Source organism: Gallus gallus, chromosome 2 (assembly GCF_016699485.2).
Source record: "Gallus gallus isolate bGalGal1 chromosome 2, bGalGal1.mat.broiler.GRCg7b, whole genome shotgun sequence".
Classification (NCBI taxonomy): Eukaryota; Metazoa; Chordata; class Aves; order Galliformes; family Phasianidae; genus Gallus; species Gallus gallus.
In genome coordinates this window covers 124,277,982-124,301,749 of record NC_052533.1, presented here as the reverse complement: position 1 = coordinate 124,301,749, position 23,768 = coordinate 124,277,982, and the positions used below count along the sequence as shown (strand labels likewise).

General features: G+C 38.7%; 1 protein-coding gene across 20 annotated transcripts in view; it reads right to left on the bottom strand.

Moving 5' to 3' along the window:
- Positions 1–827: 827 nt before the first annotated feature.
- Positions 828–23,768, bottom strand: part of NECAB1 (N-terminal EF-hand calcium binding protein 1) — a 54,987-nt gene continuing 32,046 nt past the window's right edge. For 16 of the 20 annotated variants that reach the window (XM_046920333.1, XM_046920415.1, XM_046920325.1 and 13 more), the window contains 8 exons: positions 11,579–11,715; positions 9,471–9,700; positions 8,716–8,792; positions 8,171–8,224; positions 7,613–7,725; positions 5,738–5,815; positions 4,254–4,345; positions 828–1,425 (listed from right to left, as the gene is read on the bottom strand). In XM_046920333.1, the coding sequence (XP_046776289.1) occupies positions 1,397–1,425; positions 4,254–4,345; positions 5,738–5,815; positions 7,613–7,725; positions 8,171–8,224; positions 8,716–8,792; positions 9,471–9,700; positions 11,579–11,715 (810 nt within the window). In that variant the 3' untranslated portion in view covers positions 828–1,396. The remainder of the gene's footprint in view (positions 1,426–4,253; positions 4,346–5,737; positions 5,816–7,612; positions 7,726–8,170; positions 8,225–8,715; positions 8,793–9,470; positions 9,701–11,578; positions 11,716–23,768) is intronic. The other 4 variants (XM_040678371.2, XM_040678390.2, XM_046920374.1 and 1 more) reach the window with 1 other exon arrangement.

The window sequence follows — 23,768 nt, the reverse complement described above, 5'->3', positions numbered from 1 at the left end:
GACTAATTCTCCCTCAGCTCTGCTGATAATATAGTAGTTAAGATACCTTTGTCCCCAGCAAGTGCCTATACGTGACACTTCTAAGAATTTCAGGCTTAGTCTTAGCCACAGCTTCTATATTACAGAACCATACTGCAGTGAAGATTGCTTGCTTTTTATACATGGTAATATTTTAGCTGAGGTGAAGTAAAAATGGAGAAACACTACAAGGAAGAGGATACTCTTTTGAATGTGACTTTCAAGTTATTTTTGGTAACTGTTTATAGCCTGGAACTGCTCCATGAGTGAAGATAGTGATATTTTAGTTTGTAGAGCCTGTCAACCTGCCATGGAAGGGTGAGGTTACACTAGTCACTTCCTTCCCAGGCTGGGTGACGTGTACTGCTCAGATGCCAAAGGGACAGCAGGAAGTCTCATTAGGGAGGAAAGTATTTGTGCTTCCAGCTTTATGGTTATTTATGCTCTAGCAGCGGTTTCTCTAATGACTTCTCAGTGAACAGCCGGTTTTAGGAGTTGCTCTGATTTTCTAAATGTTCAAGGCAGCTCGGAGCAAATGAACTGTGAAACATTAAACCTGTGGATCCAAAGCAGTTTGGCAGGCAGATACACGTTTCCTCTTGCGAGGCAGAGGGGAGGGCAGGGGCCATAGGGGCTCTTAAGAGAAGATTGTGCTGCCTTGTCTTTTCATGGGCAGAAAATTTCCTGAATGATAGTATTAACACAAAAACCATTATTCATTTATTCTCCTAAATAAGCTTTAAGACATCTATGGAAATGTGTTTTCAAGTTCATACCTGTTTCTTCTGTAAAATGAGAAAACATCAGCATTAAGTAACAAGTGTTTATTAATGCGAGACTAAAAGTATTACAGAATCACAGAATCACAGAATGGCCTGGGTTGGAAGGGACCTCAAGGATCATGAATCTCCAACCCCCCTGCCAGGCAGGGCCACCAACCTCCCCACTTACTAGACCAGGTTGCCCACGGCCCCATCCAGCCTGGCCTTGAACACCTCCAGGGATGGGGCATCCACAACCTCTCTGGGCAGCCCGTTCCAGCACCTCACCACTCTCCTGGTAAAGAACTTAAATAGAACTTCACAAATACTCAGTCACACCAATCAAGATGCAGTTTTCTGTGACAGGACTAAATATACACAGCTAACAGATGAGCTTAGTTGTTTTTTTTCCAGCTTTTAGAATGCATTATTTCACTAAACTGATCACGAGAACAGAAGGCAATAAACGTGATTTTCCACATTTTAAAACAGAAAAGATCACATCCATAGTATTGAACAGTATCACATGATAAACCTCTAACCCAGCACTCTTGTACACTGTTAAATCAATGTTATTGTGGTGAAAAACATAACATAATTACTTGGAACCACAGCTTCTAGTTGTTATTGAGGACCCACCACGATGCTGAAAGAGAAAAGAGTTCATGTATTTACACGTACAGTATTTCTATCACATAAAATTTCTAAATAGAATAGCTATAATGCATAAGTCACTGCTGGTGTAAAGAAATGGTCGTTTTATATGCAGCTATACAAAAGCTGCACACTTTCAAGGACAGAACCTCTCCAGGCAGGGGAAGAACATGTGCAACACTAGGATACCTGATCATAATTGGTAGGAGGATGGCAATAGCACAAAGATTTACACCTGTTTCTGATAACATCCAGAGAAGTATTATCATGTCTGAGGTGGATTTGCACAGAATTAAGCACCCAGATACCAGAGAGCAAACCTCATAAATTCTTACTGTGAGGGGCTGCCTGTTCTGCTGCATGTGACAGTATTGTTGCTGAGCAGCGTTCTCTGGGTGCTTCTGCTGCCTTCAGTGACTTTCATTCCTGGTGACATTATTCAATCCTGATGCTGGTGTTTTGTTTTTATTTTTATGCAGACTTAAGAGTGTTTTGCCTCACAGTGACTTGTAAAATGTTATTTTCATAAAAAGGAAACTGCAATCACTGCATTATACATAGGGCCAAAGTGAAACATATTTGCAGCTTTTCCCCCCCAGTCCCTCCCCATTGGCCTTTTGAAATTGAAATCTTGCAGAGAATAACAGCAAGATTTATGGAGAGAGACAAGGAAGCAAGTTGGGGATTGTGACTATATCTTACGTGCCAAGTGTCCTTATTGGAGAGGTGCTCAGAGACTGTGCATTTTGCACTGTACAGTTGGGGATTAAATTCATTAACACAAGTTGTTCCAGCGGCTGTGTCCATAAACCTATCAATTCTGGCATTTTTTTTTTTTTCTGAAAGACGAATTATTCCTGAAGAAGTATACTAAGAAGATGCTTACGAATCCTACTTTACTGTGAACTATGAAAGTCTAGTAAGCTCTGACACATCACTGGATTAGTAAACTTTAACAACAAAAATGCCAGTATAACAGTTTATTTCATGGATTATGGTTCCATAAATATTCAATAGTTTTCCTCAAAGTTTTGTTTTCTTCACTGAGAGATACTTTAACATCCTCAAATCCAGATTTTGGATTTAGGCAAAGTGTAGACATTCCATGCAGGTGAACTGAGTGGTACGTGGCACCCTGATGCAATGCCCTGAAGTAACTTGGTCTGCTTGCAACAGGTGTACAAGTTGTAATAGTCATGGTTCCTATTAACTGATAGTAAATGAATAACGGTACTGAAACACCGTATCTTCCCGAGTCATTCTTAGCTGGATAAGAATATCTATACTCATTTTAACTAATCAGCTGAGTAAAGGCTCACGTTGTATGTAGTGTTTGCAGCAGATTCAGATGGTGATTTAGAATCAGATCAGCTCTTAGTTAATCCAGATGTGCCAAAAGGTGTAGCTGCATCTGAGCTAATCTGTTTGTAGAGTAAGGCCTATCTTGTATTCATATGTTGAATGGATTAAATTGGTTTCTTTCTTCCTGATTTTACAATGATTTCAATTTACTATGTCTAAAATTCTCACATAAAATCCACCTGTAACGTTACAGCCACCACTTTTTACTTTATAAACATTTTCTATGTTTCAAATTCAAACGCAATTTGTGTTGTTGATGTATGTGGAACACTCCCCATTAAAAAAAAAAAAAGAAAAGAACAAAAATCAGCTATCTATAGTCAGACGTGTAAATTCCAGATGCTCTATGGAACACTGTGAATGCGTGACTTCTGCTTGCCCCAACCCTGAGGAGCGCAGGCCGAGATGCGGCGTTTCCATGGCAACTGCAGGCCGCACTCCCCTCTGCAGGCACCTGCATGCACTCTGCATCCAATTTCACACACTTCTCTATTTAGGCATTTATAAACAATGTAAGTCTCCGTTTTGTTCTCTATTAATTGTACATTCTCTAGCTGTGAATAAACCACCTTTGGAACGCTCCTGGTTGTACCTAGCTCTTCAACACAAAGTGTGGGAAAATGCTGCGTTGTTTCCTATAGCCAAATTTATCTTAAATCCAGCAGTTTCCTAGTAAGATGTAAGATTTGAAGGGATTCTTTGTTCAGCAGAGCAATCCCCTTGTATTGCAGGAATCCTGACTTACAACCAAGGGTTTGGCTCATGAGGTCTGAAAACTCATCTTTTCAAAGGAGACCTCAGGTATAAGACTAGGTAGTAACTTCATTTTACTTTCTTATTTTAAATTTAGGCTGTAGTCAGACATATGGGGAATTAAGAGCCCTGCACTGTCTCTTTTAACATTTCTCTGAGAAGGAAGATATATGGTTATTGGTTTGTAATAATAATTTGTAATCTTTAAACACATTGCTTTTTTTTCCCCATGTTTTAACACAGCAGGAAGCATGTACAGTAAAACTGGTTAGTAAATGCGAATTACTAGTAATTAATGCTCCCTTCAGTTAATGTAAATGTGATTAAATTGAATTCATAAGGAGGCAGTTTTCTTTACCTGAAGATCTTGAACAGAGTCTATTTTTTGATTTGCAGATAGTATTGTATACTCTAGATAATTTCTTAAATAGCATATGCTATCAAAACACTTCTTACCATATAAAATAAAGCAATGGGGTTTATTTTTGCTGATGCATTTTCTGTTTTTTTTTTTTTTTTTTTTTTTTTTTTTTTTTTTTTTTTGCTTAAAATAAAACCATTTGGAGTCCTTTCCTCCTCCGTACTTTACAAAAGCAGAACTGACTAATGGGTGGTATTATGCAGTGGACACATATAAGGAACACACTAACACAGCAGAACTCTTCACATGCAACAAATAAAACTTTGTGAAAAAATGGTGTTTACCAGGGACTAGCATTGTTGTAATGAGCTCTGGAGTTTCCAGGAAGTCCACATTACTTCTTTGGAATGTCTTGCTGTAATTCATTTGAAGGTGGCTATATCATGGTAAAAAAAAAAAAAGAGTAAGAAGACAAGTATTAAGGGACTAAATATTTTTACGTGCATCAGATTTTTTGCAGTTCATGCCATAGGAGAGATTTTGTGTTTCAAAAGTGATGATAGTGGGAGAGGAGACCAGAAAAGCTGTGAATTTCTTGCATGCTATACTAAATGGGTTTTTTTTTTCCTCTGTATGGTTAACTGTTACTCTGATGCTCTTCTCTTGGTTGTGACCCAGTATACCAGTTCTTCTTCCAAATGTGCTGACCTGTGTTACTGGTGTTCCTTACTCCTTCTGACAGTAAACATGTCTGCATTGAAGTGGGGCTTTGTTCAAAAGGGAAGATACTAACACTTCTCCATCTTCTATCAGAACTGTTTCTGTCTACAGATTTAGGAACCTAGGGCTTGGGTTATTTTAATATTAGTTACGGGAACCCTTTTTGTCTCCATTCCTTTTTTAGCCATCTGTCTGCCTCAGTCTAGAAATCAGCTGCTAAGTTTGACCAAAAGAGATATTCTGAGAATCTGTCTGATGAGGTGCTGTGATGTGCATTTGGGAGGCTTTGGCAGAGCTCCCTGCGAGTGCTGCTCAGATGTGTTGCTGGGTGCTGCACTTCCTCTCTCCTTCCTTGGCTCCCGCAGTATCCTACAACAGCATCACTGAACTATGCTGAAGCTGTTGTGTCTTTATTCTTTTGTCTCTGATCAACTGCTACCCATCCAATGCTATACCCTTCTCTATATTTTATTCAAACCGGCTGTGTTTTCCTGATGTTTTTATCTATACGTTTCATTATATTTTAGTCTTTAGTAATTGCATTGTTTTGAAGCAATGTGGTATATTTAGCAAGAGATCACAGAATCACAGAATTGCAGGAGTTGGAAGGGACCTCAAGAGATCATCGAGTCCAACCCTCTGCTAAAGAAAGTTCAATACAATAGGTCGCACAGGTACGCATCCAGCTGGGTCTTGAATATCTCCAGAGCAGGAGACTCCACAGCCTCTCTGGGTAATGTGTTCCAGTGATCCATCACCCTTACCTTAAAGAAGTTCTTCTGCATGCTTGTATGGAACTTCCTACATTCAAGTTTTAGACCATTACTTCCTGTCCTATTGCTATGCGCCACCAAGAAGAGCCTGGCCTCAGCCATTTGCCTCCCACCTCCCTTTAGATAATTATAAACATTAATAAGATCCCCCCTCAATCTTCTTTTCCCTAGGCTGAACAGATCCAGGTTACTCAGCCTTTCCTCATAAGGGAGATAAGGGCAGATCAATTCGCAGTAGTTTATTTGTATTCAGTTCTTGTACACAATTGCTCTCAAACCTTTCTGTATATATGTATTAAAACAACAACAAATCCAGTAACAAAACCACAGCTTACCTATTCCAGACATTGCTGTTCTCCCAGAACTCATAAATAATGAAGCGGAAATCATTGGGAAGCTTCTGTATGGAAACACTAGGAAATGCATGACAGAACTAATTCAATCAAACATGTCAAACTATTTCACACATGCATCCTTTCCCAGGTTTTCTGAGTATGAACCAAATAAAAGGATTTTTTGAAACTAACAGAAACCAACACAGAGTCAAACAAATATGTGAATTTTGAGAATGATGTAACAAAAACTCATCTATGAGATTTTGAGGACTGTCATGGCTTTTTATTTTTTAATATTAATAACTATGATGGTCTCATTTATGACACTCATTTTTCATATTCCTCCAATGGTTAAGAGTCTGAAGAAATGCCAATCAGTAATACAGAAAATCAGACAAATGTGCTTCGGAGGGAATTGACCGATACAGCATGTTGTGCATACAGAACAGCTGAAGGGGTTTTATAGAATGACTTGTGCTGCTTCACTGAAGAGTCGCTTCATGCAAAGTCTGCCCTTGGCTGTGAGACACAGACCAGGTGCTTTGAGGGCACATAGCAACAGAGTATTAAGACAGGTTGGTGTCCGAAGAAAATAAGCTTTGAAAATAATATCTGTGGATATTACTTGTTCTCAGGGCATTCAGCTAACAATTCATCATGGGTAAAATATGTTCCATAATGTAGCTCTGACTGTGTACATCGGATTATCCTGTTTATTATCTTGAGTGTGTCAGCTTCATAGCACACGGTTTTTAGATATATAGCACAGACAGCATATGTATGTATTTCACCGAGTAGCTAAAATATCTCAGCTTACTAATGATGTGCTTGAAAACTAACCTCAGATTATATGTCACACAGTAATAGCTAATGAATTCATAGAACATATTGGTGTATGCAAAAGTACATTGTAAAATATAAAAACCAATCAAGAACTTTTGGGGAAAAAAAAAGATCAATTGCATAAACGGCTCAGCTTAAAAAGCAGCCAGTAGGTGGCATTGCAGACCTGCCAAATGCCTTTAAACTTGGGAAAGAGAGCAAGTTTTTGCCTTTGCTTAAGTTTCATCCTGAAGTGGTGTAAGCTCTCTCTCCTGCAAGGCATGCAATCACTGAAGTTGGATGTTCTATTTCAGAGGGATGGGGAGTGGCACTCTTTGTTCTTCCAGCTTAATTTTCTTGTTCTTATGAATACTGCGGGTAGGATCATTGTACTTGTCATGATCTCATAGTCATTTAAACTTATTCCTAACTCTGCTCTAATGTTTTATTTCGTTTGAAAAGGAGCAAAGCAAAAATACACTATTGAAAATTTTGCTTTTCAGTTCTTTACGTTCTTTATTAGGAATGAAAATCTAACAGTGACAAACTAAGATTTTCAAAGCTTCCAAGCAGAGAACTGGAAGACAAATTGCTCAGTTGCTCACTTACCAGGTGAGCACGAATGATGGATGGCAGATGAGTTTTCCAATGGATGTTGTCACTCTAGGAGTTTCCAGAAGCTGTGAAATGGTGACCTACAAAGCCTTTAAAAATGGTACTGTATCTTTGGGATTATCTTTATGGTCTTAACAGCAGTTGGGGGGGCAGGAAGATTATGCACAGGAGTGCGAATGTGGGTTTTTTTAAGACTCGGTGTTTATTCCATTCATGAGATTTTGTGATACTGATGGAAGTTCACACATATACTTTTGACATCTCTTTATGATTTTTGTTGTATTTGAGAAGTTCTGTACAAATACATGTGCATAATCACTCAGGAAACAGGATGCTACTGATTCTCTCTTCATAAATTATCTACCTCCACTTAGAGACTATTCAAGACAATAGATCACCTTCCTTCATTCAGCCCACGGACAGTAATGCTGTACTTACTGCAAACAGCCACTCTGAGCAGAAGCAGACTCCACATACTGCTTCAGAGCAAGCCGGAATTCCTCAATTTCTTCTTCTATCACAGACATTTGACGTTGAACAATCATTATGTGCTAATGCAAAAATAATAATAATAATAATAATAATGTTGTATCTTCCTATGAATTTCTTGTACTTCAAACAAAAAAAGTCTCTTAGAATAAATCAGAATATGCAGTCATCAAAGATCTTCAGAATCTGGCTGGCCATGGGCCTGAGCACCCTGCTCTGGGTGTCCCTGTTTGATCAGAGGTTGGGCCAGATGGACCCAGGGAGCTGTGACACCATTTCCTTCTTACATGAGCTTAGTCTTTGTTTGAATGTATCCTTTGAAAGCAATGTAGAAGTTAGCATTAAAGTTTTGTATGGGTATTTTAAGTTCTATTCTGTTGTCTCTTTCACAATGTATTCTGCAGACTAAAAACTATTCTTTTTTAAGAGAGACAAGTTGAGATTGTTGTGTCAAAACCTAGCACTGAAATTCAAACACCAAAACACATTATCTTGGATAATACTTACAGATCTTGCATTTTCTTCCAAAACTTCTTCTTCAAATGGCTCAAGCTTTAAGTCCTTTCAGGAAGTTTAAGAAATAATTAAAAAAAAAAAGAAGTATGGGTGGCAGTAGTACAGATGTACATTGGTTTTATCATTTACCAAATTATTTTGGTAACTATATCGTTACTTCTCTAGAAATTATAATTAAACGTCTTCTTTATTGTCTGCAAACCAAATGTAAACACTGCTTGCAGAGTCTTGTGTGTTTCAGCGTTTAAATTCAACCCAGGCTCTTCAGCCAAGTTTTATTTACAATACTGAGCAGGTAGTTTTTCACTTGTAATAAATCTGCTTGTTCACAAGTGTATGTTGGGCTTCATTCAGAAGAAACAAATGTCATCTTAAATTGTGTGGACTATGGAGAGGAGAAAGGATGGTAATTTGAAGTAGACTTTCTGCATAAAGAAAACTATGCAGAATAAACTTATGTAGGGGAGATTATGACAGATTGGATCAGAAATCTTTGCTGGAAATGAAAGAACAAGCAGAAGAAAAGAAATGCACACCTTCTTTTCCAGCCTGTCAATCAGCTTCTGAAGCCTGCTTATCTGGGTCATCCACTGGCTCTCTTCCTCAATCCAGCCTTTGGAAAACATAAATAATGAACAAGAAAACATTACGGTTACATTACATTATGCTGGAACATACCATATTCATCTATGTTGTAAAAATCATTAATTTAGCTTGCAACTTATTTTGCTTCTCAAAAGAAGACTGTGCTGCCATCACTTCAGTGTTCATTTAGGTGTAACTAATGTAAAGCATAATTTTGTCCATCCGAATGTTTTACTTTCTTCTTAAGATGCAGTAGAAATCCAATACAGAAAGAAAACTACGTTCTAAATTAATTCTGGTGTTTTGAAGTCACAATGATAACGGAAAAGAAGAATGCTATTCTCTGCAGGTGGAACCAGATCATAAGCTGCAGCTCTGCTTCTGTATAAGTTACGCCGTCACTTTTTCATTCTTATCTATAGGCTATAAATATTAACTAAGAAATGCCGACTCAACTGACAGACCCAAAATAATATCCCAGTTTGGCCCATATTTATATATTCATTTTTTATCCATTCTTAGGCTACATACTTATTTTCCCTACAGTTTGAGCTACTGCCTCCTATGTTAAATCGAAAGTTGATTTGTGTCAGTAAAGGACCTGAGTTAGTTAGCACATCTAAATTAAAGTTTTGAGATGAAGATTTGTTTTTTCTCCACATATGCATATGTGCTTTATAGACATTTAAATTGTGAAACGCCATACCTGTGTTAAATTGAGGGTTAGTGGGCGATATGCTGTTGTTCCTTTGAAGCCTTCGAGCTGAGCGTTTTCCTGGCCACTGCACTGAGAGCACTTCTGGTTTTGTTGGACCTTGTCTGCACAGGAACACAGGACACTTCGTAAGGTAATGCATGTGAGAGAGCATGTCTCCTCCTTCTGTATTCAGAAACATGTCTTCATCTCCTTCATCTCCTTGTATCTCCCTCTTTAAACTAATGAAAAATAAATTAGAAATATCTATTTCTACTACTGAATTCTTTTCCAGATAATTTTGCTACAAATAATTGCTTGTGTTTTTAATGGCTTTAATGACCACATTGCTTGTCATAAACAAGGGAAAAAAAGGAGGGTTAAGATGGCATAAGCTTATCTTTCAGAGAGTGAAAGTCTGTCAGTGACATAGTTCTGACCTAGCCTGAGGAGCCCTCCCTGCAGTGTCACCTTGTGGTACCATCTCTGCAGAACTGGGGTTACACAGCAGCTGAAACTGAGGGATGAAGTTCACAATGAGAAAAATTTAACTGTGTTAAGGGGGCATTTTTGAGTAGCACTTGCTGCCACATATGAACAAGATAAAATCTCTTAACGCTAAAGCCAAATTATGGCAATTCACCACTGTAAAGACTTAAATTAGATTAGGATTGCCTTAGTAGGGCTATGCTTCAGACAGTTTTGCCCTGTGTTAATTCAAGCATAATTGAAGATGATTTTGCATTAGGACTGAGGCAGCTAGAAACTAACCATATTTTCTCCAAAATAGCTGTAGTTTAAATGCTCAGTTTGTCTGGCATCTCTATTGCTACCTCAGAAGGCAAGGAAGATAGTATTTGGTTCAACAGCTCACAGCTCCTTCTCATTTTCTTTGCCATGATGCACACCGACTATCCAAGAGGATGTTTCTGAACAGTTGTAGTGATAAAACTGGAGGAAGATTTCTCTCTAATGCCTTACTTGGCAGTCAATACAGAAGAGAAAGCTGGCAACAAAAGGGATATTTGTATTGCCCAATTTTACACATCCAAGGTAGTCGTTTGAGTTACAAGGACTCAGGATGCTAGAGATGCTGTCCTAGAAGTCAAGTCAGCATGTGATTAATGCAGAGAGTAGCTTAGAGCACCTAAGTTAGCCTCCAGCTCTGAACTGGCCATTAGAGACTTCTTTCTCTCTCACCAATGGTGTGGGGAGCCTAGAAAGATGTATGTGCAAATAGAGGAGCTTATATGCTGTGCCTGCCCTGTACACCTTTTCAAGCCTGTGTGATTCCTGTGGTCAAGCTGTGGCACAAAATCCCAGCATGATACTCAGGTACTTCAGGAATCTCAGAACCAACAGCAAAGCAGTTAAGAGAATGACGGTATGAAAAGGCAACACATTTTACAACATAAAGAAGTGTTGAGATCTTAGCCCACGGAACACAATGGCTTGTGTTTTGCTCTCCCTTTCGTCTCTATAATAACATACTGAAGATAACAAGTCCATGAAGCCAACCACCCTTTCAGAAATGTTGCAGCCTTTGATCCTACAGATTCTCATCTATGAGGAGATGCCATTAAATTCAGCTAAACCTGGATATTGATTACCCAGGTGGTGTAGAGGCTATAGACTTAGATGGAACTAATACTGTGGGCCTCATGTTGCAGCAGGAAGCTGTAACAAGACCCTGGCTGTTTCTCTTCTTCATGTTGGGATTGTTGTGCAACCAGGAATTAAAAAAAATAATAAAATCATAAAGCCAGAAGAAGCAAACAAAGAGGCAGTGACATTGGTTATTTCAGAGTTCTACACGTTGCATTGACCTTTCTGCATTTGATATTAAATAGTCAACGGATTTTAAAAGAAGTCAAAGGAACAAAGATTAGGATGCAACAAAGTGCTCTCACACATAGCCTTTTCTCACTCCTACATGCAGCCTGCCATACGATCAGAGTGGAAACCTCCTGTAGTCAATCTGAGGAAAACTATGAGTGAGTTCCTATGCAGAATGAAAGAAGAATTCTTATTCTCCTGTTATTCCCCGCATCAAGGTGCAGGATGAAACACAAAATATCTGGGAGGTTTGTGGTGGCCTCCCTCTCATGCTGGCTACCAACCTTTCCTGCCGAGTCTGCTCCTCCGTGGTTTCCATGGCACACTCCAGGGAGGCCTGGAGGGACTGCAGCTGGTTCAACGTTTCCTTCAGGAGAAAGCGAGTCACAAACTGCTCCAAATTAGAAGCTTCTTGATAGTCCTAAAAATTACATTAAAAAGAAATTGCTAAGGATTTGCCTACTGTGTTAGAAATGTGTGAGGGAAAATTCCAATTTAGTTCAGACAGAAAACAGCTTGAAAGTCTTGGTGCCTATACAGGCAAACCACATAGGCAGCCTTTACGCCTGTAGGACAAAAGGACATCTGAATTTCCAGGTGTGGACATTCTTCCCACCCAAGATAAGAGAGGCCCAAGTATAAATTTCAACAATGTAGTTTCTACTAAAAAATACCCCTCCTCCTCACATTTTTTAACTCCAGTTGATGGCAATGCCATATTACTTCTTACATATGGGTAAGCCAAGAAATACTTGACAACTATTGAAGCAAATTTAGAATTTTTATTCACATCCATTCTTGTGAAATGTCATTTATCCAGCCCAGTGGCCTGTCTCTGCCAGTGATGATGGGAAGAGGCTTTGGGCAGGGCAGGTGATGGGTGATGCTGCCAAACTGCTGGTGGAGTTTTCCAGGGCAGCATCACCCAACAACTGCCCTGCCCAAAGCCTCTTCTTTTCATCATCAGTTTGGTTCAAGGACTGCCAGCACCAGAAATAGTGAATTTTGAATATAGCAATCCTTGACGAGTTTTGGTTCCCATTATTTGTTTAATTATTTTGGAAGCCACTTTTCTTTCAGTTCATTAATGACTCCAGTTATGCTCTTGCTCCATGAAAGTACCAGTTAAGCTTTGCTGAAAAACTTTCATTAGATGAAACCATCAAGGTATGCAAAAAAAAGTAAACTTTACGTTTAAACATCTGTCTAAAACAGAAAAAGGTTTTGGAAGAATTCATGCAACTGCTCACTCTATCAATCACCCCAGGAATCAGATATCCATGGACAGGACCAACATTAACATTTCCAGTAGCCCAGATGTACACACAGGTAAATGTGTGTAGGGAAGAATTAATACAATATTGTAAACATATGCAGTAAAGTAAACAACCCCTTCCTTTTCCATACAAACATGCAGAAGAACTTCTTTAAGATAAGGGTGATGGAGCACAGGAGCAGGCTGCCCAGAGAGGTTGTGGAGTCTCCTTCTCTGGAGATATTCAAGATCCATCTAGACACCTAACTGTGCGACCTATTGTAATAAACCTTATTTGGCAGAGGGTTGGATTCAATGATCTCTTGAGGACCTTTCCAACCCCTGCAATTCTGTGATTCTGATTCCTGGCTGTTTCCCTTAATAAATGCAAGGGAGAGGCTAGGCCAGTCCCTTCGGGCCTCTGCTTACTTAGTAAAGCACTCATCAAGAAAAGGGAAGTACAATGGCCTTCCATGTCCCAGACTATGAATGATCATGTTATCTGCTGCTCTGAGGATGGTAGTCTGGGACCCACTTTCTGCCCCAAGTCTGGTTGTGCATGAAATCCATTCTGCAGATCTTGAAAGTTTTGGCTACAATGCCATCAGACACCAGAAAGGTATCATAGTATCCAAGGAGCACTGAATGAAAGATTTCTGTGATCACTCCACTTGACAAATGATGGTCTGTTAACGTTAAAGGAAGCTTCTTGTTTAATGGTGTTGCGTCCTACTCTAGCTGAAAACCTCTTTGAGTATTTGTGGTAATGTATGTGGGGTGTTTTTTAAGCTCTTGCCAATTTTAGAATTCTCTTTGAATTTCCTTGATTTTTGCATTTTTATGTTTGCAATCACAACACAAATGGGAGATGTTTTGAAATGTAAATGAGAAATAAAAGATTGCACAATAATAGCTTCAAAAGCACTTTGCTATCTTTCACATTTGCTATTAAGTTCTTGCTGAAAGACCTCTGCTGCAGAAATCTTGGATGTTGAAGCACCCATGAATTATCAGAATTACGTATACAGCCAGGAGCTTCACGACCACCTATATTTATTTTGTCCATCTACAAATGAATCAGGTGTGAGGCACACTACAACCAAATAACTTCTTATTTATAAATTTTTAAAAGAGACATACGAGATTCTCAGTCTACCTTTTGAACACATACCTAAGATTCATACCAGTCCCATAAACAACATTTATAGAAACCTTTCTGTGTAGTACATCTTATTATGCAACACAACTGGTTTTTCGTTCTGAATTTTCTGACTCCTTAACTGCAATTGATGTAAAACTCTGTTGCACCTGATGGAAATCATGTAAGTTCCAACAATTCTGATGTAAGAGCCTGTACAAATCTGTGTGGCATGGACAGCTAAATAAAACCCCGCAGCTGAAATCCCTGGTTTGTTTAATATCTCAACTGTCACCAGTGCAATTGGAAATAAATGAGCAGAACATGATAGAACTGACCATTTTTAATAAGTTTTTTTTTAATATCGAAGCAATATGACAAGAGGAGGAGAAAAATTAATCTGTCTTAAAGTTCTGGGTCTCCAAAAATAATCTCGTTATAGCTTCATAGTTACAGTAAATCTGATAGCAGCATGCTGAATTAGAACTTAAAATGTACATCAGTAATGTATCATTTTGCAAACTGCCCAGGTGGGCCTGTGCTGCTGGGGCACGGTGTAAACATAAGCTGTGTGATCCTTGCTGAAGCTGGCTCCTTTCTGACTCCTTCATAAATGTCTTCCTGCATATGGAAGTTATTAATGTCTTTTTAATCAGACTTACTCCATGTTCATACACATACCAGGAGTTAGTTCTTTTTGCTCCTGTTCTGTTGTCCCATAGTGGTATCTTTAAAGCCTTCCCAGTGGGAAAGGTCCCTATGATCTTTGAAAATGGTTTAGGGCTACCTTATCAGGTACACATGTTGTTTACATAAAGATAGGCTAGGCAGGATGCTAACACCATCTGTGGAAGTCCAGAATTATCAAAGACTCTTTCTTTATGGTTATCTTTTACCCAAATATTGGTATGTACAACAATAGCCAGTTAGGTTAATGGTTATTTAATGTTTTCCTTTAATCAGAGAATTAAAAAAAAACAAACATTATTTCTACAGATATTATTTAAAGCTCCAGTTAACTTCCTATCATATTTGCAAGCCCATTTAATTCATGGACTGAAACCAGTGGAAGTATTTCTATTGCTTTAAACAAGGTCTCTCTGTATGTCCCAATCAAAGGGCTCATTCCTTCTACGGAGAATCAATGTGGCTCCCATGTAACAGATTGGAAGGTCTGACCAACTTGTTGAGCACCAAACTCCCGCCTGCTGACACATCACTGTTATTTGCACAATTAATTTGTAAAAACAGTTATGGAAAAAAAGCAGTAAACTACAATTTAAATTATATCTTAACTCCAGTTCTTAACAAAGAGGAATTATCAGCCATGCTTTTGCTATCAATTCACCATTCTACTTCCTACAGAAAAGGGCCATAATTTCTATCTTACTAAAGAGCATTTCACCAGATGAAAAAACATGTTGATTTTGAACTAAGAAAAATATGTACTGATGGATTAGGTGTATATTATATTATAATCAGACTAACTGGCAAGCAGGGTATTTATATTGTTGGCATTGTTCCAATTAATAATGGGATCAACTGATGGCCTCTACATAAACTTGAAAAATGACCTGTTTCTTGCATATCATTAACTGTAAATTACAGTTCATTAGCATACACATTATACCACACAGCAGTTTGGGAAGTCCAAATGAAATAAGACTTTTATCATTCTAGTTGTTAGTTTTACTGATTGTGAGTGAATGAGGGCAATTTTCCACATTGCCCTCATTGAGAGACAGCTGTGACCTTTGTGAGCAGCTAAGATTTGAGTTCCCATTAATGCTACTGAGGATGCATATAATTAGTGATTTCCCTATGGAAAAGGTCACCATGGTCTTTAAAACTGGCTTACAGCTACCTTAACATGTGTGGAAAAGGGCTCCTTGTATACAGAGGAGTATTTGAGACTTACGTATCCCCTGATGGAGCCCACCTCTCAGCTGCCACAGGTTGTGACTCTCTGGATCCCCTCAAGCCCTGTCTCCAGCCCCATCCTCTGCTCTCAGGTAACCAGATGCTGACCCATTTATCAAAAAAGCAGCTCCCTGAGGTGGGGAAAGATGGGGATGCCTGTGTTTGTTTACCTCAGGCAAGCAAACTAAAACAAAAAGAAAACTGAAATATTTCTGAAGAGATGGGATATGAGACAAGACCCACAAACTTACACGTAAGGGACATCTGCCGGTCATCTATTTGAGCCTCTGTACAGAGCAGGGCCAGCTCTGTAGATCTTAATCATCACAGAATCATCATAGAATCAGAGAATGGCCTGGGTTGAAAAGGACCACAATGATCATCCAGTTCCAACCTCCCACCAGACCAGGCTGCCCAGAGCCACATCCAGCCTGGCCTTGAATGCCTCCAGGGATGGGGCACCCACAACCTCCTTGGGCAACCTGTTCCGGTGCATCACCACCCTCTGTGTGAAAACCTTCCTCCTAATATCTAACCTAAACCTCCTCTGTCTTATATAGATATCCTACCTTCCCTCAGCCTCTTCTCCAGGCTGAACAAACCTAGTTCCCTTGGCTTCTCCTTCCTATAGTATCATTTATTATTTTATGTCATGTAGCATTATTTTATTAATTATTTGTACTGTATTTGTAGCAGTGTATATAGTATTTAGTACTATTACATGACTGCAAATTCCTATTTCCTATTTTATTTGAAATCTCAAATTCATTTAATAAAAATTACTTGTACATCTTTACAGAAAACACCCCCAGGCGACTGAAAAGTACTTATCATTGAATCAAAGTTAGTCAGGAAGAGATCTGCCCTGTATGTGTAGATACAACATCAGTGGGACATTGCCCTAGGTTATTATTTTAAATTCAGGATACAAAATTAGCCAGAATAGCTGTACCCAGAAGAAAACAAATTAATGCCCTTTTCATTTCAATGACTAAGACCTATTTTTTTCAGACAGTAGGACAGTATCATAACAGAGTTGGTCAGACCCAGAGATGCTCTCTGTGTTGTTCAGTGACTTCATACAAACTCAACTTTCAGCTATCCTCTTTGAAAGACTGAGTGGATGCATAACATCCCGAACTATTAAATAGATGCAACTTCAATTTTAAAATGCAGCACAAATGAAACAAGTCTATTAAAGTACTGTATTTCAAATAAATTGCCTGTTTAAATTCTGCCTAGAGAGCTGGAACAGTGGCAAAGTCTCCTTACCACTTACAGTGGTGACATAAGAGCAGTGACATAAAATAGACAGCTACGGGTGCCTGTAGGAGAATACTGAAATGCATTTGAAAAAGCATCCATCAGAAGGGCAGTCTATCACTCCCATTTACTGAGATTACTGAAGGAGTAGCACACTTTTCTTGCAAGAATATGTACAAAAGTCATGCCTAAATAAAAAGTAAGTTCTATTTAAGTCCTACTAAGAGCACTGGGTAGCATAGAGAAAAGTAACTGTCTTATATCAGCAGGTAGCAAGATAAATGTAATGCCACTGCCCCTGGGAGAAAGTTGTAAGAATAGAAGTAAAGCACCAAAGCTGACAGAAGAATAGATAAATTAAATGGATTTTCTGTTTGTTAGTTCGTTATTTTTCTGCTGTGAAGTTATTTTTATGCACTTTCTTGCTTAGAGGTGTGGATATTAACTTAATTAAGGTTATGTTCTTCTCTTTTTTTCCTTTTCATTTTTTTAAGTTCTGACTATTTAGCACATCATTTCTGGGAAAATTTGAGCATTGTCTCTTTCTGACCCAGTAGATACAAGACTTCCACAAAGAGCAAAGGAGTTCCCAAGAGTTTCCTCTCCTGAGAAGAAGAGGAAAGGCATGTATCTCTGGAATATGCTTGCACAACTGGTCAGAATTAATTGCTTGCAGCTTGTTGAGTTTATCTGCACTGACTTGACTTGTCATAATATTAAATTTTATAGGTAGAAAATAGTGCGCAATAAAATCCCAAAATATCATTTAATAATGTCCTTGCATAAGAATAGCTGCTTAGCCATAGGATTCTCTCTGCCTGGTAGCAGAGAGCAACTGGTGATATATTTAGCACTGTTGCCAGCATTCATCTCCTCAGATGAGTTTATAGCAGACAGCTGAAGAACTTTTTAATATATGGATTGAAGCAAAAGGGATCCAGACTCCAATCCTAACCACTGGCAAGTCTGTCTCATCAAAAATTAGGGGATGAAAATAAATGGAATGGAATTTAGGTATGATCTTCTTATATCCATTCTAGTGGCACTTACCGACCACTGGGTTTTTACCAGAAGACAGCTGAAAACAGGTGAAAGGGCACCATTTTCTCCAGAAGCACAAATGCTTTGATTTGATTGACTAGATGGATGATCAGTATTCTGAGATGTTTTCTGAAGTGAAATTCAGAAGTGCTCATTCTTCCCCAAACTCTCCTTTGTCTATGATCTTTTAACTACTGTCTTATACCTTCAAGAGAATCATGAGATTCTAAACACATTCTAAGAAATTATGAGAATCAAAACCCGTTGTCGCTGTAGTGGAAAGAACTACACTACGTGTCCATTTAAATTAGTAAAACAGAGTTAACTGTTATTAAAAGATGGCCCGAAGCAGACAAATGTAAAGGAAGAATTAGCTGTATGCTGTTAAGTTATATATACATGAGACTGCAGTGATACATTTTTATCAGTTGCCTTACAGCATTAAAAATAGTCATTGCATGCAGCAGTATTACCACTGCTGCTCTCTCTGTCTTGAACTTCATTTGTCTGCCTTCAGATTTTATGTAATCTTCATCCTGAATAGACTTCTCTCTTTTTTTTTCATTAGGAATAAAAGGAATAACTCCTTTTTGTTCCAGCACTGCATTTCCAATGGAATCTGGCTATCTTGCTGGCTTGAAAACATCAAAAAGGCAGATGGCTGTGGTATTTTAGGCTGACACTGACACTGACCTGAAAAAGCATAACGATGAATGTAAGAAAATAATGAACTAGACTCAAAGCTAACACATGAAAATTAATAACCAGGATACCTGCCTGACACTAATCGCAGGCAGCAGGGATGTAACCGTTACTCAGTGCATTAATTCTGAGAAAGGTTAATTTGCAAAAAGTGCACTTTCAAAAAGACCAAGGCAACGATTCCGTAAAAAAAACCTGATAATAAATTCCAATCATGTGCAAAAACAAGTGCCGGCCAGTCTGGCACAGATTTGACAAAACAAAAAAACAGTCTGAAGCTTCATTTTCACTCAAACAGAATGTCAGTCATGAAACTCTATTACTGAGATACTCTCGTATAGTTTTTGTTGGTTTTTTTTTTTTTTTGCCAGCTATTTTGTTTAAGGAAACAATTTATATAATTTCTTCTATTACTATTACTCAAATATGGAATTAAAAAAGAAATCAAGGTATTCTGGTTTGTAATGGTTGTCAACCCATCAAAGTGCAGTGATTTGCATAATTACTATAACTGCACTGTCAGTAACTAAATTGCATGTCTCTGCATTACTCTTTCAGCTCCTATAATCTCCTCTCTTACTTTAACTGGCTCCTATTTTTAGACTAGTCATGATTGTTTTCAGTAATAACAAGGCTGCATTGGCTTTTTCTTTTTTCTTTTTTTTCTTTGAGTAAAGCAGAAAAATTAATGATTTCATAGAAGCAAAGAATTAGATGTGCTGTGTCAGTCAATAAATCCAGCATCTTGCTGTTGCATGCATAGAATCATAGAACCACCGAGACTGGAAACAACCTCCAAGATCATCCAGTCCAACCTTCCACCTATCACCAATATTTCACCACTAAACCATATGCCTTAGTGCAACATCTAAATGTTTCTTCAACGCTATACCATCAGTTTCTGTAGTGGAAATGCAAAGTCACAGCCTGGAACAGTGATTGAGTACCTGGTGGTAAGGCAGGGCCAACCCAGGGGTGCACGCAATGCACCTGAGTGACTGGAAGTTGTGGAGTCAGGATCCACCCCTTCCCAGACTTCATTTAAGTGCTGGCAGTGGAGGTAGGGGTATCTCTCTGGAGATCCCTGTGTACCTGAGGCATCCTGAGAATAAGTAGCTTCTTTCCCTTGTTTCTGTGCACGTGACTGTTGCGGTCTTCATGTGCTGCAGCCTGGGATCTTGCTGCTCTGCTGTCACTGTTGTGCTTTCCATTGCGTTACAGCTTCCCTTAATGCATTTCTTAAGCAACATGTAAAAAGCAAGGGGGGGGGGATTTTGTTTGTTTGTTTTTAATGTTTTTTGTCTGAAATGCTTGGAAGGCTATTCCCAAACTTGATTGCTCTAGTAAATAGGAATTATCCTTCATTTCCATCCTTTTTTTAATGTTTGCATATTTAAATACTGGGTATAAATGAGGCATGGTTATAGCTGTTTACGTGCTTTTTGCTAGCTTGCTGAGCCTTGTCTCCAGCTGTCATAGACAGATCGTTCTGGTCTTCTCTTTCCTTCTTTGCAACTATTTTGTGGAGAAGTTCATCCAAAGCAAGGCTGTGAGACTTCACAGTTTAAAAACAGAGAAACTTTGCAGCATCCTCACTTTGTATGTTTGTCTGCCATTCCTTTCACTGTAAGGTTGCAGTGCTTTTATCTCCAAAATAAGACCTGTACATCTATATTTAAAGGAGTGTGCACTCAGAGGTTATATCTCTCTTGGTTCAATGTTGAACGTGTAAGGCATCTGTTCTGGCCACAGTGCTTTCTGGCTTTTGTCTATTCAAGAAGTGCATTGTGTTGTTGAGAGAGAAAAGAGTGAAAACAATGAAATAAGGATGATGAAAAGAAACTGTGGAGGAAAAGATGAAGGAGATATCTCCAGAAATTGTTTAAACCAATTCCTATTGTGCTGACAAGCCAATGTGGGAAGTTTCTGTTGTGTTGCAGTTAGTACAGCTGAGGGGGCAAGGCAGCTCCACATACCCCAAATACTTTTTTATGCTACATTAAAACCATTCTAGGATCTGTCTGAATATGTGTTATTACTTTGGGCAGCACTGCTTCATCAACATATTCTCTTCTTATCTCAGTCTTGATGGACTGCATGGAAAAGATCCACTTAACATATTTTGGCTTTATTGGATTTGTATTCAGAGAGGAAGTTATAAAGGGTCAAGCTCCATTCTCACTTGCTGGCTGTGAGCTTTAAATGTTAGTTTTAAAAGTCAGCTGTAGCTTGCATTTTATTAAAATATAGAACTTACTGCATTCTTTGTTCTTGGAATTAAAATATATGACCTAGTAAGTATAACAATATAACATAAGAAACAGGTTAGATTTGAAGCATTTAATTGCTAGAGGTCTGATCACTTTTATGTCAGGTTTGCTGCTTTTAAGCCACTTTGAGACAGCTCACAGGGTGATCTGCATGAGTGCTATGCAGATTGCATTTGTCAGAAAAAAAGAAACAAGCAAGTGGCCACACAGTGCTGCTCTCCAAAGGAAGCTTCTCTGCTGGGCTGAGCTGCTCTCAGTAATTCCCAGTCTCCATTTATTTTATATTATATGTTGTGGATTGCAAAGTTTCTCTTCCAATCATTTGTATGTGATTGGAATAAAAATGCAGGTTGCCAAAGGTATTATGTTAATTTGTGCAATAGGAAAGTTGAGATAACACAGAAACTTATTTAAATAAAACATGTATTGTTATAACAGATGCTGCAGGGGGGGTTGGGGGGAGGTGGGGGGAAGACGAGTCTTAAAGAAGTTTTCCAGTGCTTCTGTGGAGTTGCGCTGCATCGTAGCACCTTCCCTCGAAACAACAGAGCACAAACCGTTCCTACATCAACGAGCACTTCCTATCCTCCTATCTGATATGCTGCTACCTTGTGTTTGTCATAGTAAAAATCCTGAAACTTTGCTCCCGTTGCGCTCATTGTAGTGGATCAAGTCCTGGGACACTCCCATCTGTTTGAGTAAGACCACTCAAACCGTAAGCCGATGTTCAGTTTGGTTAAGCTGGAAAGATCTGACCCCAGAATGGCCCAATAAAGGTTGGAAACTGAAACTGCTGAAAGACTGGGATGTTTTCTCCAGTAGATGACTCAATATTTTCATTCTCAGGTAGTAGGGTGACTAGTGAAAGCCTTGGTTCAGGAAAACTGCAACAACATTCCAAAGCACAGAGGTGAATAGAGTACACAGAAAGGATGCTGCAATTGCCTTGCAGGAGTCAGTTATCTGCTAATCTCCTGGTTTAAAAGTATCTACACATGGAAACAATTTTGAGTGATGGGGACCATTTGGTTGATCTTGACTGAAAGCCACCAGTCCATAGAAAAGCCAAATTGAATTGCTCTTGGTGGGAGACCTTTCTGATCAAAGGCTGAGTAACTTGGAGCTATTTGTAAACAAAACCCAAGGTGTTCATTAATGCATATGATTTCCAGAACTCATGGTGAATTCAAAACAAACCAACCACAAGACAATGTGAAGAGTCAGATTGATTTCATATACAAAAGCTTTTTGGTGCATGCTTCGTACTACAATTATGGATATGACTTGCATAATGTTATATGCACTTCTAACAAATCTAGATTTACATCTAAAGAAAAACATATTGAACTCTGCATTTACTTTTATTAATTTGAGCGTTTGTATCTGAAATAAGGAAGGTTTATACATTGGGTTTCCACATTTTCAGACATGCTGTTCACTGAGATGGGTCAGGGTTTCCTTGGAAACAAGCTGAACAATTTATCCCAAGCTCCAGCTCTGCAGCTGCCTCTAACGCAAAGAATCTGCTGAGAACCAGCTATACAGATTGCTAGGACAGCAGGTATTTCTACAGGAAGGACTGATTGTTTACCTGATGCTGAAGCGGATAAATAAAAAGAAGTATCAAGTTGTTCCTTTTCCTTCCCAAGTATTTAAAACCACCTATCTGAAATGGCATGCTCTCTGGGAACGTTTAGCTAAGCCTGACAGAGGCACTGAGCTTTCGTAAACTCATGAAAAATCAGAGAGATGGCAAGCACTTGGCAGCCCTGAGAACTGGGCCTGTAGTCAGCCTCATGCTCTGCAGAGTGGAGTTCAGGTTCAAAGTAAGTTTTTACTGTCAACCAAAGGAGAGCGACATGTATGAATGGAAATGTTTTCTAAGCGTAGCCAGGTCAAATATTCACCTTTTACTGTACCTGGCAGCATATGTAACCTTTTCATTCTATTGCTCATAATGAAATGTAGACTAAAGTCTCTATACAACAGTAAGTGATTTTGGGAGGACACTAACCCAGCCATCTTTTTTTTAAATGACAATTTGGCCCTTGGACACTTGATTCTGGTTATTGGATACTGATTCAGCCACTCTAAATATGCCAGATCTTTGTTCCTCTCCAAGTGTAGGTCCTCAATTCTTTGGCTTCTTTTCTATGCATGAGTTTTCCAACTCAATTTTGACTTGGAAGATAGGAATAAATGCTCCCACTACTTGGTGGTGAGTATTTTAGGAACTAGACTGATGAAATGTATAGTGATGTCAAAGTTCTGTTTTGCACTAAGAGGGAAAGCCCAGCACTTCCTCTGGGCACAGGCCAATGGTCACTCAACCAAATCACCAATTTCTGATCACCTGCTTATTTGTGCTTGGCTGTGTCACATCTTGTGTGTTACTGGCAATGAACATCACTTATGCATACTATCTAAATATGCTAATTATGTTTGGCTGAACCTCTAGTTCTTATTTTAGGTGGATATATTTTTCATATCTTAGTCTATTAACTTCAACAAAATCTTGGAATATTGAAGATGGGAATTTTAATAGTTGCACTGCAATGGTTTGATCATATAGCATATCTGTTTCTTGAGAAATGAGTTCTCATTGTCTGCTCCCGAGACTGAACTGTGAATTCAATTTCGGTACAAAGCCCTATCTGCTGAGCATATCCTTATCAGGAAGCTCTGTTTTGGAACACTTGAGAACATGTTTTGGGTTTGATGGTGTTCCCACGCTGTGTCGAATAAATGGAATTACGGTGGGTTTTTTTTTCGGTGTTAGCCTTGCTATAGTTTTACCACCCTTAAAGTACAGTTATTTGGGATATTCCTGCAAGAAGAAAACCCTTTAAGCTTAAATCTTCAGTCAGAAAGGTAAAACTTAAATT